This window comes from Acinonyx jubatus, chromosome D3, assembly GCF_027475565.1.
Source record: "Acinonyx jubatus isolate Ajub_Pintada_27869175 chromosome D3, VMU_Ajub_asm_v1.0, whole genome shotgun sequence".
NCBI classification, from domain to species: Eukaryota; Metazoa; Chordata; class Mammalia; order Carnivora; family Felidae; genus Acinonyx; species Acinonyx jubatus.
The window spans coordinates 91,733,999-91,747,139 of record NC_069392.1 but is presented as its reverse complement, the minus strand read 5'-3'; the positions used below and the strand labels follow the sequence as shown (position 1 = coordinate 91,747,139).

The window sequence follows — 13,141 nt, the reverse complement described above, 5'->3', positions numbered from 1 at the left end:
CCCAGATGGCTTTTTGCCTTGTGAAAGAAGAGAGGTTGTTGCAGGATGGGCCACCGGCTGTTCAAGTGAAGACACTCCGAGAACGGTGTCTCAGAATCCAACAGCAAAACCTCAGCACACTTTTTAGAAACTGTTCCAATAGCGAGAGCTTGGCCCATAACCATCACCTGGTATTTACATTTAAACAGCCCCTCAACTGAGACCAAATGGTAAGAAACGCACGTCTTCCTCCACCACACAAAACACCCGGCAAATAATCGATCTCCGTTTGATGAGCACACCGACTGGCCTGGGCTCCTCTCTGTTAAAGAACGTAGGTTCTCGACGCTGGCGAGAACGCGGCTCTAAATCTGCTCTGCAAATGCCGCAGGAACGTTCTGGTCCTCGGAAGCACGTCCGCCCCAAAAGCTCACTACCAAGTCTGCCCGCTGTCTTAAAATAATTTAAATAAACATCGGGCGCTCCTAAGGCCTTTGGGAAGGTGTCTCCCGGTTCCCAGGGTGCAATCGCCGTCCGGATGCCCCCGCAGGATGCCGGTCACCCCGGTGGGAGGCCGTTTTCAGACACCTGCGGGAGCACAGCCGGTGGGCGCTCCAGGCCGCCCGGCTGGAGGTGGTGGCGCTTCTAAGGGCAGCGGGCCAAGGGGACTCCGTGAGACTCCCTGTCCGGAGCGGAGTCGCCATCACCAGGCTTCATTCACTTTACGCACTTTTGGGACTATAAACAAGCGGCTTGAAACTTGGCGGTCTCTTTTCAAACTATCCTGAATCCTTTTCTACGGTTGGAACTCGCCTTCTACGAGGTTGCAAAATGTTCTGAATTAGGGGCTGTGTCCAGACAGCGCGTTTGATGCCTGGAGTCCTGCGAGTCCAGCCACCCGCGAGGCAGAGCCGGGGCGGGGGACGGGGGGCGAGACGGCGCCCGCCACCGGCGGAGCTCGCGGAGGGGCGCAGACCCCCACCTCACGCCGCGTGGCTGCTCTCCCAGGCCGCAGGGTGGCCTTGCCCCCGCTGGGGACGAAACCGGCCGAACTTCGTTCCCAAAGAAACCTCCTGGCTCGGTCGCAAGACGTCTCCTGCGGTGGCGACGGCCCTAACCTCGCCCGGTCCCCGGACCGCCTGCGTTTGAACGCAGTTTGTGCAGCGGCTCCGCCGCCAGGCTGCGCTCAGCGCTGGAGGAGAGGAGACACCTATTGGCAGGAAGGCGCGCTCGAGACCAGGGCTGCTCCGGGGAAACACCAGGGGGACACCGCTTCCCAAGCCGCGCCGCGCCGCGCGCCCCGCCGCCCGCGCCCCTCCCGGCGGCGGACCCGGGCCCGGCCCGCTCGCCGCTCCCGGGCCGGGACCCCGGGGGGCGCGGGGGGAGGGGGGGCGGCGGCCTCGCCGGCTTACCTTCCTCCGCCGACTTCATGGTGCCGCCGGAGGGCGGCGCGGGCCCCAAAGTTTCTCCGCTCCCGCAGACTGCAGCCGGAGGCCCGAGTGGAAACTTGGAAGGGACTGGAAAACTGGTACTTGGCATCCACGCGGCGGCGGCGCGGGCGGCGGCGGCGGCGGGGAGCAGGAGGAGCGGGAGGAGGAGCGGGAGGCGCTCGGCGCCGCCGCCCCGGCCGGGTCTCCCGGGAAGGCAGGGACCTCTCCCCCGGCTCAGCGCCGCCCGCCCCGGACAAATGTCATTGGGGGGCGTGTGCGCGCGTGGCGGGCCGAGCCGCGGCCCTGGGGCCCGAGCTGCGTGGCGGGGTGGCGGGGTGGCGGGGGCTCGGCGGTGTGCTCCCGCGCCCCGGTGCCCGCGCCCGGCCGCCCGACCCGGCGCGGTGACTGTGCCGGCGAGTTCGGAGTCCTCTGAGTGTCGCTCTGACGCAGGGCCGCGCTCTGCCTCCTGCCTTTTTAAAGCTGGAAAACACCTCCCCCGCCTCCCCGCCGGCCCGGCCGCTCCCGCGCCCCCTCCCTGCCGTGACATCACGCCCCCGCCCGAGCCGGCGCAGGGCCCGGAGGACAAGTCGCCGAGCTCCTGCCCTCCCCGCGCCGCCGCCGGGCCCGCTGCTCGCCGGGCCCGCGGGGCGCACGGGGGGCGGGCAGGGGCGCACGGCCCCGGAGGGGGCGCGCCGGGGGCGGGCAGGGGCGCCCGCGGAGGGCCGGGGCGCACGGGGGGTGTCGGCGGGGGCGCCCGTGGAGGGCGGGGGCGCACCGGGTGACACCCGGGCGCACCCGAAGAACGAGCCGGCCGGGACGCCGGGGTCCAGCCCGAGTCCTAAGGGAGTCACACTCTGCTTTAAAGAGGGGGCGGAGGGAGCGGAGACGAGGGGGCCGAGAGCGCCCTGCATGCTGAAGTCATTATGTAAAATCGCAGGCTTCCCCCGCTGTGGAAATTTGGAAAAGCGCTTCCATTGGCAGGCCCGAGAAAGGAAATTCCCATCCCGCTAAATTACTAACAGATTGCACGGCAGTCCCGGGACGTGGACGTATTGTCATTTTACTCTGTAAATATCTGAGCGACCCAGATTGCCTGCCGCGTGAGCTAGCTGGGGGCGGGGGGGGGTCCCGGAGAACCCGGGCACAGCCCCCACGCCCGCCCCCGGGCTCCCAGCCGCCCCGGGAGGGACTTTGGGGTTCCAGCCGAGGGGGAGGGGTCTGAGCCCGGGAGCTGGTTTCGGGAAGGCCCCTCGAACGCCGCCGGTTCACTTTACACTTTCTTCTCACCACCCCCCCCCCGCCCCCCCGCCTCTCCTCGGCGCGGCTCAGCTGCCAAAACCGGACCGTATTTTCGTGTTGGCCTTGGATGGAAGGGGTTGGGGCGTCAGGGCGGTTAAAACGTCTGGTGTATAAAAATCATAAATCTGCTGCACGACACCCTTATGTGGTTTCAAATAACCCCAAAAGCAAAGTTGTGTCTGCCGCGCGGACTCAGGAGGCCTGCAGGCAGCGGACGCCCCACAAGCCTCCAGGGCCTGGACTCGGGGCGGGGGGGGGGGGGGGGGGGGGGGCGGCGGTGCAACATTTGCCCCAAGCGGTGAGTTTCGCTGGCTAATCGGTGCCCGACGGAAGCCGTCACCACCGCCGTCTGTTGGGTTATTTATCCAGCCCGTTGGGGACAGAACTGAAATCCCTCTTTCCACCCACTCTTCGGTCAGGCGCCCGCGCGCCCGCGGGTGTCTGCGTGGCTGTCAGGACACTTCCCAGGTGCCCTTACCTGGAGATCTGCCACCACGCGGTGAACTGGGCCTGGCACGTGCCTTGGTGCCCCAGGGCCGGGGAGAAGGTGACGCGGGGGAGGGGGGGAGGATACTATGGCTTAGGGCTGGTGGGGGGGAACCCCTCGAGGATGCTGAAGCTGGGGGCACCCCATCAAGATGCCCCGAGGCTGGGGGGACCCCGCGAAGACTCTGAGGCTGGGAGGGGGAGGGGCGCGCATCCTGCGTGGGAGGCCGCCAGGGGGCGCCAGGGCCTCGCAGCCCTTGCCCCTCCCTCGCCCCGCCCCTTACAAAGATCCTGCGGCCCGGGGGTCCTAGTGGCCCACATCTGGGGCCACGGGGAGGGTTGAGGGCAGAGTCCGGGCACCGGGGCAAGAAGGTCTCACAAGTTGCATGAAAATAAAAATTGACCCCCATCGCTTCCTGTCCGCCCCTCCCACACAGGCTCCTCCCCGTTTTCTTGCTCTCCCACCTCCCCTTCCTCACATCTTCTTCTGCCTCCACCTCTCCTCCTTCTCTTCCCCACCCTCCTCTTCCTCCTTCTTGTCTCCCTCCAACCCCTCCCCTCCTCTCCATCCTCCCCTTCCCCCTTTCCCCTCCCCATCTCCTCTCCCTCCTCCCCCTCCCTCCCCATCTCCTCTCCCTCCTCCCCTCCCTCCTCCCCACCTCTTCCTCTTCCCCCACTTCCTTCTCCATCTCCGCTTCCTCTTCCTCCTAGTCTCCTCCCTCCTCTTCCTCCTCCCCCCACCTCGTCTCCCCCTCCCCCTCCCCCCTCCTCCCCTTCAGTAAATAATTTTCACTCCATCCAGAAAAGCTCTCTTCCTGTCTGCTCTCAATGCCTCCTTCTTCCCCGCCCGGTGACGGGATCCCCGTCTGTTTCCCTCTGTTTAATGCCGTTGCCGGGACCACGGTGGCCGCGCGCCAGGGCGCAGGGAGTTCCGGAGGCGGCGGCGGCTCCTCGGCCAGCGCGCCCCCGGTCCGCCCGGGGCGGCTCCTGCGGCCACCCCGGGGCCACCGCGGTCGGTCCCCGGCCGCGGCCCCTGCGCTCCCTTCCGCCCGTCGGCGCGGCCTGCGCGCGGGTGTGTTTATCGCCGCTACCAGGAGAGACGCTACACGGGTTTTATTTTAAGGATCGGTGACTAACGAAGTTAAAAGGAGCTGAGGACAGAAAACAAGACTATTTTTAGATTACTGTTGTTTCTGTGGATTATTGGGGCGATGCACCCAGGGAAGCTGACCGTTTTCAAAGTCCCTTTGGGCGCCAGATCCCTCCTCCTGGAGCGCACCTGAGTGTCGAGCGCCCGGAGCCCGGGCCATGCCTGTCGCCTGGCTTTGAGTTTGTGCGCGAGTGCTGCCCAGATGTGATGTGTGCGGGCCGGGCCGGGCCGGGAGGGCCTGCTTGCGCTGCCCTGCAGCCGAGGCTCGGCGCCCTGCCCTGGGGGACCCGCTGGGGCCTGCGGGGTCCGATCCTCCCGGCCGCCTCGGTCCGCACCGGCCAAGCGCAGCCGCTCCTGGGCCGGGGGTTCGGCCGGCCGCCCCTCTTCCTGTTACTCAGCTGGGCAACCAGTCACTTCTTGCTCCTGGACGTCACCTGGGACATCGGCGAGTTAGGGGAGAGCGCGGTTCCTGCTGGACCTGTGTTCCGGACCACAGCCGAGGCCACTCTGAAACCTCTTCCGTTTAGGGGCCCTGAGCCTCTGACCCCTGTCGGCCGCGGGTGGGGGTTCTCCTTCCTCACGGCACCTCTCGCCGGCAGGAAGGGGGCACCCAGGCGGGTCAGAGCTGCCAGGACGCGAGCTTGGGGTGACCTTGACATCCAGCAGAGTGTGGAGATGGTGCTTACTAAGAAATCACAACTACGGAGGGTCATTGGCTTTCAGGTGAACTGCTGATGTTTTTAAAAACAGCCAGGGCAGAGAAGTCTCACAACTGTTCCTGGAGTTGGGGAAGACGGGGTGCCCTCTGACGGCACCCGTGTCAGAGCATTCGGACTCCCCCCCGGGTGCAGGTGTTCCGAGAGCTCCGTGAATGTGGGCTTCTGAGATTCTCCGCTGCACTTGACTCACCAAGTCTCTCTCTAACCCACCCCCTTCCCCTGGGGCCCTGCAGAGGCCCTTTTATTGTCTCTCTGCCCAGACGCAGCCCGACCACCCAGTCCAGGCACTGCCAGGTCTAAAACCTCAGTCGTCACAGACTCACTCACCTTCCCTCCCCGGGGCACTTGCCCAGGGCACCAAGGTCAAGGCCAAAGTGGTCAGCCTGGCACCTGATGTTCTCCCCGCTCCACACCTGGGGCAGCCCTGGGGGACCTCCTCACCAGGAAACCAGCCTCAGTCCCAGGGCCTGGAGGACCGTCTCCCCACCTGTATTTGGCCAGGCACCAGAACCTCCCTCCAAGCCGCCTGCCGCCCCTGCCCAGGGTCCTCACCTCCCCCTGATAAGTCTCGGCCCGCCTCCACGGCCCCCTCTCACTTCCTGGTGTGACGGCCTCACGTGGTGGCCCGTTTGTTTCGCAGCCTGGAGAACCTTCCGTGCCACCTGAAAAGTACAACGCCCCTGCTGTCGCGGTGGACTGTCTGTCCACGCCTGGCGGGTCCGGCTGCTTGATGATGCAGCCAAGTTCTTCTGTCTCCTTGCTGGCCTTCGCTCGGCTTGCTTGAGCGCCGTGGACGGTGGGGCGACGCCGTCCGCGGCTACTGTGGGACAACTGTCTGTCTCTCCTTCTTTCCACGGGTTTCTTCGCTGTGTGTGGGAGCTCTGCGGCTGCGTCCTCCTGACGGGTCGGGTATCGAGCGTCCCTCTGTGTCGTTAATCGCACCCTCGTGTTACAGTCCGTTCTGTCTGACGTTCGCACGAGCCTCTCACCTCTGCCGGCCTGTATCAGACGCTGTGTTGTACTGCGTTCGTCCATTTGTGCCTTTGACCCCTAAGGGCTCTCCGTCTCCAGCTGGAAGGCGGATGGTGGGGTTTCTGTTTGTTTCACTCGACAGTCTCTGCCCTTTGACTGGATCGTCTGGTCGATCCACATTAATGTTCTTATCGATGCGGTCGGCTCTACGTCTACGGTGCTGTTTTCTGCTTTTCTCGTGCCTCCCTTCTTCTCTTCCCTTCTGTTCCTTTTTCAAAATGCCGGCCGACTCTTCCCTAATGCGGCATCTCAGTCACAATCCGCTTCACGAGATGCTCGCTTGCTTCTGGCGCCGGTGTGAACCTCAGTCCCAGGTACGCTCACTCCCTTTTCCCGAGTTTACGAGATCATGTGACACCCGGTCCTGGCAACACTCCGATAATTATCGCTCTCCCGTCTCCTTAGGCCACACGGCTCTGCCCTACCTGCTTCCTGGTTGTTATCGCACATGTATTACACGTCTATCACATTTGAATTAATCATAGGCCCAATGTCATGTCACAGACACACTGGTTTATACAACTGCTTTCTGAATTGGTTACCGAAGGAGGGAGAAATGTTGTACATTTGTCTTTACCGGCGATCTGGCTTTTCGGGCGGACTCAGCCTCTGTCTGGGGCGCTTGACTTCAGCCTGAAGCGCGTCCTGCTCTATTTTGCGAGCTGGGTGGGTCCTGCGGGTGGCGAATTCCGTCTCGTTGCTGCCATGCTGTTTTAACCTGGGAAAGTCTTCATCCCCTTCGTCTTCGGAAGATGGTTTTGCTGACGATCGTGCTGTTGCTTGACGGGCGTTTTGCACACGCGGCCCACGGCCTCCGGGCCTGCGCAGGCCCTGCCGAGAAGTCACCGTCAGTCCCTCGTAAGGGGCGCATTTTTCCCTCGCAACCTTCAGGATTTCCTCCTTGTCTTCGGCGTTCGGCTTTTCGGCCACGTGTGGGTTTGAGTCCACACTTATCCCCATCCAGCTTCCCGGGCACCTACGTCACTATTCGGTGCTAGGTGGGTGACATCGGCCCACACTTCCCTCTTTCCTTCTGCCCTCTGTCTCCCGCTGCGCACTTGGTGCCGTGAACCCCTTCCTCTACGCCCCCTGCGCTTTCTTCCCTGCATTTCCGCCTCCTCGGCTGCAATCTCCACTGGTCCGTCTTCAAGCCAAGGAATTCTTTCTTCTGCCCGTCCCGGTCTTCTGTCATCCACTCTCGTGTACCTTGCCCTTTAGTGCCGGTGCCTTTCAACTCCAGAACCTCCATTTGGCTCTTTGCTATGGGTTCTCCCTCTTCCTCCACAGTCTCCTTCACGTGACATCCCTTCGCCTCTCGAGTGCAGCTGCCTTGAGTTCCGCGGTACTTGGGGTTCTGCGGTGGGTACTCTGCAGTACTTTTCTGTGAAGTCTGGCACCTGCCGGCTCCCCCAGGCGGCCTCTCTGCCCGCCTGCTTTCCGACGCGTGTGGGTGCCTTCCTGCGTCTCGAGTGCCTCGTAATTGTTTGCTGGAAACTGGACATTTTAGATAATATATCGTAGCAACATGGGGTTCTGCCCCCCCATCGGGGGCCTGCCTGTTCCTGTCCTTCGCTTGCTTATCTGTTCAGTGACTGGATCGTCTAGTGACGTCTCCTGCCCTCCCGGGGTGTCCAGCCCCTGACGCTGCTCCCAGGGGCCAGAGTGGGGGTGTCTGCGCCCTGCTTCTCCTGCAGGGAAAGCCCTCCGGCGGGGGGCGGGCGCAGGGGCCCCGTGTGCCGGGCTGCAGCCTCCGGAGCGAGCCTCTGTCCTCACGAAGCCGAGGGCGGGGGCGGTCCTGGTTCAGAGCCCGATGCCTCGCGCCTTTCCTAATGAATTTTCCCAGATTTTCTCGGATAGATGTTTCATGTGCTGCTTGCCTTCAGGACCGCGTCCACAGGCTTCAAGTGGTGGTTCTGTTTGAAAGCGTGTTCTCCGGTTCCACCTGGAGAGGCTCAGCGGCTGCCTGGAGCTCTCCTGGCGGCATCCCTGCGTCGGCCCGGTCTGTGTCCCCGCTGCCCCCCCAGGGGCGCGGCCGAGAGGGTCTTCGCCTCCGTGAGGCTGTGAGACGGTGCCGCTCGCGTCACTGATGTCTCCCGCTGGTCACTCAACACGTTGGACCCTTTATTCCGGGGCAGTATGGTCACGGGTTGAACCACGCCCCCCGAGAAGATGGGTCAGAGCCCTAGCTCCTGGTCTGTGCCCACGGGGTCTTATTCGGAAAGAGGGTCTTTGCAGACGTGATTGGCTCCGAGGAGGCCAGTAGGTGTGCCCTAACCCAGTGCGTCCGGGGTCCTTGTCAGAAGGGGTCACGTGGCGGCGTCACCACGCGGTGACGGAGGGCAGGGACCGGAGTGCCAGGTGCCGCCAGCACGTGGGGCTGGGCAGAGACGGGGAGGGCCCCCACGGGTTGGCGAGGGCCACAGCCCAGTGGTGCTTTGACTCGGAACTTCCGGAGGGTTGGCAGCTGTGTCAGCAGAGGTGACCGTCCGGCATCCCCAGGGGTGGACACGGACACCGCGCGGTTTCGTCTCCTTCCGGGATGTCCCCCACGTCCTGTCCCGCGGCCCCCATCCCCTGGATGCCACCCAGCTGTCCCTAGAGGACGTGTCACGGGAGCGTGGGCGCTAGCCACGGCCACCAGCTCTCCCCTGTCACGCAGCCTCTGCCTCGGGGCCTGGCCCACGGTCTCTGAGGGGTCATGGGACCCCCCCCCCCAACTCCCCGCAGGCTTCCTGCACCTGCCGGAAGGAGGCGTCTCTTCCTCTGGGGTTTGTGGGGCCAGCCCGTGGCTCCTCCTGGAGAAACTCCACCACCCGAGGCCGACGTGGAGGGAAGCAGATCCAGGGGCGGGTTTGCGAGCGGTTCAAGTGTCTGGATCCAGCCGGGCCCGCAGGCCTGTGAGCGTGTCGCCAGGCTGAGGACACGACTCCCCTCCTGCTCAGGCCGGTCTGACTGGTGCTGCCACGGCTACGGGAGCCACGCGGCGTACAAGACACAGCAAGTGTACGTGGCCAGACACGATCTTCTCCTCCTGCGCGCGGACGGGGACGGCCCAGCCCAGCTTCGGAGGCAGATGAGAACCAAGCGATGCCCCGAAGAGGCAGGAAGAAGGAGGCGCTGGGCCGCGTGGTCTGCCGGAGCCCACGGAGGACGCTGCCTCGCTCTGCACCTGGAATACTCTTGGGAAACACAAACTGGGCCGCGCCGGTGGTCCACGGCGTGTGCCCGTCGGGCGGCGCAGGTTGTTGAAATACCACGGGGGCTCCTGTGCCGGCCCGGACGAGCGGCCCCCGGGCCCCCCACGCCCGGGCTCCCCGCCCGGCCAGCCCTGGGCGGCCACAGGCTCCCGGAGACGTCACGCTCCCGTTAACTGACCTTAGTTTCTAGCACGCGAGAGGCACCTGCAAACGGGGGGCCTCAGCCTTATCGGCCCCACGTGCCCCGGGCTGAGAGGGTCCTTCTGGCCACGTCCAGGGAGGAGAGACCACTTCCTCACGCTGCGGCCTTGGCTCTTATCACCCTCCCGCCTTTTGTTTCTGACAATACTTGGGTTTGCACCTGTGAGGTCACAATGTCTTCTAATGGCAGCATTGAAACGCGTCCGTTAAGCTAGCCGGCTTCCTGGATCTGTTCAATTAAGCGGCAACGAAACGGGAGTGTTTTTATCCCCGGTCTTAGACAGGGATGCCGATCGTCTTCATCCCCTTGTTCGATTCTCCGTGACCTCCCTGTTAGGCCCGGTGCCGTGCTGCTGGGGGGGGGGGGGGGGGGGGCGGGCTCTGCAGGACTGCCCCGCCCCCCCCAGGCCCAGGCCGCGGCACAAGCCGGGTGCCCCTCCCAGCGTCCTGGCTCCAAACCCCAGGGAATGGAGTGGAATCCACCCAAAATCCACGCAAGACGCGGAGCCCAGCCCGGGCTTGTTCGCTGAGCTCCCCAAACTATTTTTAAAGTGTTTTTGGTTCAATAAAGGTCTAAACAAGTTTTGCCAGGCGCTTTTTCCATTAATTTGCAAACCAGAGTGAATTTCAAGGGAAATTTAGTCCCATGAGCTTCCGATTCATTTACACTTAACTCATCAAGATGCTGTGCGGGAGCCGTTTGATGTCCGGCAGACGGCAGTTTTTACAAGCCTGCTCTCAGAAACAGGAAGTGGCATCTTGCCAGAGCGTAAGCGAACGCTGATGCCGTTTCAAACCCCACGCCGCGAGCCGCGGCCCCGGGCCGTGTGGCCCCTGGAGCCAGGGGCGGCGGGTGGGCGGTGCCCTGTGAGGGATCAGAATCGCCCACCTGGGATGGCTGCTTCGTGAGGGGAGGAGGGGAGGAGGGGGGAGGGGAGAGGGGAGAGGGGGGAGGGGGGAGGGGGGGACGGGGGGGGCGCGGAACGCGCGCGGGGCAGAGCGGTGCCCGCCCCAGCCCCTGGGCCTCCGGCACTCCGACGGACGGCGACAGTGTTCCAAAGGTGCCCTTTCTTACAACTGCGGTAAAACGCGCATAAAAATTTACCAGCAGCCACTCTGGGGCGCACGTCTCCGGCAGTCCCCGGTCCCCAGAACCCCTTCGTTTTGCAAACTGACCGAGCCTCTGTCCCCCTGCTTCTGAGTCTGGGGACTTTCCTGCTTGCCCCCCCCCGCCCCCCCTCCGAGAGTCCTCAACCCTCCCCCATCTTGCAGAAGTCCCCCCCCCAAGGCTGAAGAATATTCCAGGTGTGTGTGCCACCCTCTGTGCATCCGTCTGTCCACAGATGGATGTCGGGCTCGCTTGTGCCTTTCTCGTGACCGTGCTGCGGCCAACATGGGGTGCAGGTGTCCCCGAGGGCTGGGCTGCTGGGCCCAGGGAGGCCGGTGAGGAGAGGCTGCCTGGGCTTCTGTGTTTGCGGGTCTCCCTGCGCGGCCTCACGCGCATGCCCCTGGGCTCTGCGCCTGCTCCGGCCGGCCATCCCCCTGGTGCCCTGGTCCCGAGACTCGGCCGGGTGGGTGGAGGAGCAGACAGAGGCCACCCGCCGTCTCTCGCTGTGTCGCTTTCTTCTCCTTCTGTCACACATCGGGGTGGGGGTGCCCAGGGCGACCGAGGGGAGAGGGAGAGCAGAGGAAGCCACCGTGAGGGTCCCTGGGGCTCAGGGTGGGCCGTCGGCCGCATCCGTCCGGTGCGGTGCAGTAGGGGGTGGTGGGGGTGTGGGGGGGCAGCCCCCACCGTGGCTGTGACGCGCCCCCCGGCCCCGCAGGCGTTGGGTCACCCGCACGGCCCTGCAGTGTGCCTCACGTCTGCCATCCTGTGCACCCGGTCCTCTCCCGCTGGGCACGTGTCGGGCAGAGCAAGGGAGTGAGAGCAGGGACCTCGAGGGCTCCCGGCCTCTTTCCCCCTCGCGGGCGCCATGCTCAGGGAGCCGCCTGGGCGCCAGCTTCTTCCCAGGGACAGCAGGGCCCTGGACGGCGGGTTCCCGTCGCTCTACTGCCCCACCCCTTTCTCTGGGTGGCGTCTGTCCCGGCGTCCACATCCCTGCCGCGTGGCTGATGCAGCACCTCGGGGGGGCCAGGTGGCCAACCTGGAGGGTCCTCTGAGCTGGCAGGAGGCCCCAGCACCCGCGGGGGACGCCCTGTGGGAAGTGCTCGTATCTCCTGAGACGGTGCCCCTGCAGGTGAGAGCGGAGCGGACACAGAGCCCTGGCTGGTGTCCGAGGGGCAGGCAGAGCCGGGCAACCCAGCTGGGGTGCCAGGGCCGGCCCCCGACGTGCCGGGGTGGCGTCCTGCTCCTGGCACGCCCCAGGAAGCCATCGCGTGCACGGGCCTCCGCCCCGGTCACGACGGCCCCGCAGGCGTCCAGCCCTCGTCCCAGGAACCCGGGGCCTGTCGTCTCTTGTGGCAGAAGCGACAAAGGACTCTGAGCTGGGACAGTGCCGGGTTCCAGGTGGGCTCAGTGCATTCAGGGTCCTCGTGGGAGGGAGGCTGGACGTGGGGGCCGGGAGGACAGGGCTCGTCCACCCGGTGGCTCGTCCGGGTAACGGAGCCAGATGTACCGTGTGGATTTATCAATAACCACTTCAATTTGGAAGAGGGGCACTGCTCTCCCCGAGCCCCTACAGGCGGGGAACGTCAGCTTCCCAACTTGGGACCACAAATGGACCGTTTAGAGAACGACAGAGAAATACAGACAATTAAAAGCACATCAGAGGGACGTCGGAGTCGGACGCATAATTGGAAGGTAATGGTGTGAGTCCTCCTTGCGACAAGCTAATCTTCTCCACGGAACCTGCCCTAAACGCAGGATGCTTGGACAGGAACAGGTGTGCCAGGGAGCGGGGAGCTGGCTGCTTTGTTCCGGACCGCGGAGGCCGTTGGCACCTCCCAGGCGGGAGTGATGACCCCCCCCCAGGGCTCGCGGGCCAGAGGCGTCCTCGCTCCGCTTAGGGGACCCCAGACAAGGTAAGGTCCGTGCTGCGGGTTTGATGGTGTGGCCCCTTCTCGGCTCTAATCTGAGGAAAACAGTAAGAATGCAGCGTCCCCTTCTCCGGTGTGAGAACCCAAAGCTGCTCCCATGGTAACAGTGTCCAGATGCTCAGAGAACCCTGCTTGTCCCCAGTCTCCTCGGTCACGGCCACTCGCTTGGGAGCCACCAGGAGAAACCGAGTCACAGAGAAGAGAGACAGCGCCGCTCAAGACAGAAAGACGCCCGAGGCCAAGTCCAGGTCATGTGTGTGTGTGGACGGTGCCCCCCAGGGGCTGCCCGGCGCCCTGGGTTTACTCAGACCCCACCACTAACTCTCGAGAGCTTGTGACTTGACACAAACTTGCAGGTTTTCCCTTTTCTCAGGAACGTGTCCGCCGGGGGCCAGGGCAGGGGGGCGGGCACAGCGCCTGAGGACACACAATTACTAGTCATACAATTGAAACCACCTTTCTGCTAGGCTGCTGAGACCCTGGCGCCTTCGGGTAGAGGCGGAAGGAGCAACCTCGGCGGACGGCACGCGGCTGTTACGTCACCGACGCCGTTCCGGCCTCCAGCGGTCACCCCACTGTCCTGGGCTGGGCGGTGTCCCCACAAATTCACGT

General features: G+C 64.5%; 1 protein-coding gene across 4 annotated transcripts in view; it reads right to left on the bottom strand.

Moving 5' to 3' along the window:
* Nucleotides 1-1,852, bottom strand: part of NFATC1 (nuclear factor of activated T cells 1) — a 102,673-nt gene extending 100,821 nt beyond the window's left edge. The window contains exon 1 of one of the 4 annotated variants that reach the window (XM_053206086.1): nucleotides 1,392-1,852. In XM_053206086.1, coding sequence (XP_053062061.1) covers nucleotides 1,392-1,518 — 127 coding nt within the window. In that variant the 5' untranslated portion in view covers nucleotides 1,519-1,852. The remainder of the gene's footprint in view (nucleotides 1-1,391) is intronic. The other 3 variants (XM_027069223.2, XM_027069218.2, XM_027069219.2) reach the window with 3 other exon arrangements.
* Nucleotides 1,853-13,141: the final 11,289 nt, after the last annotated feature.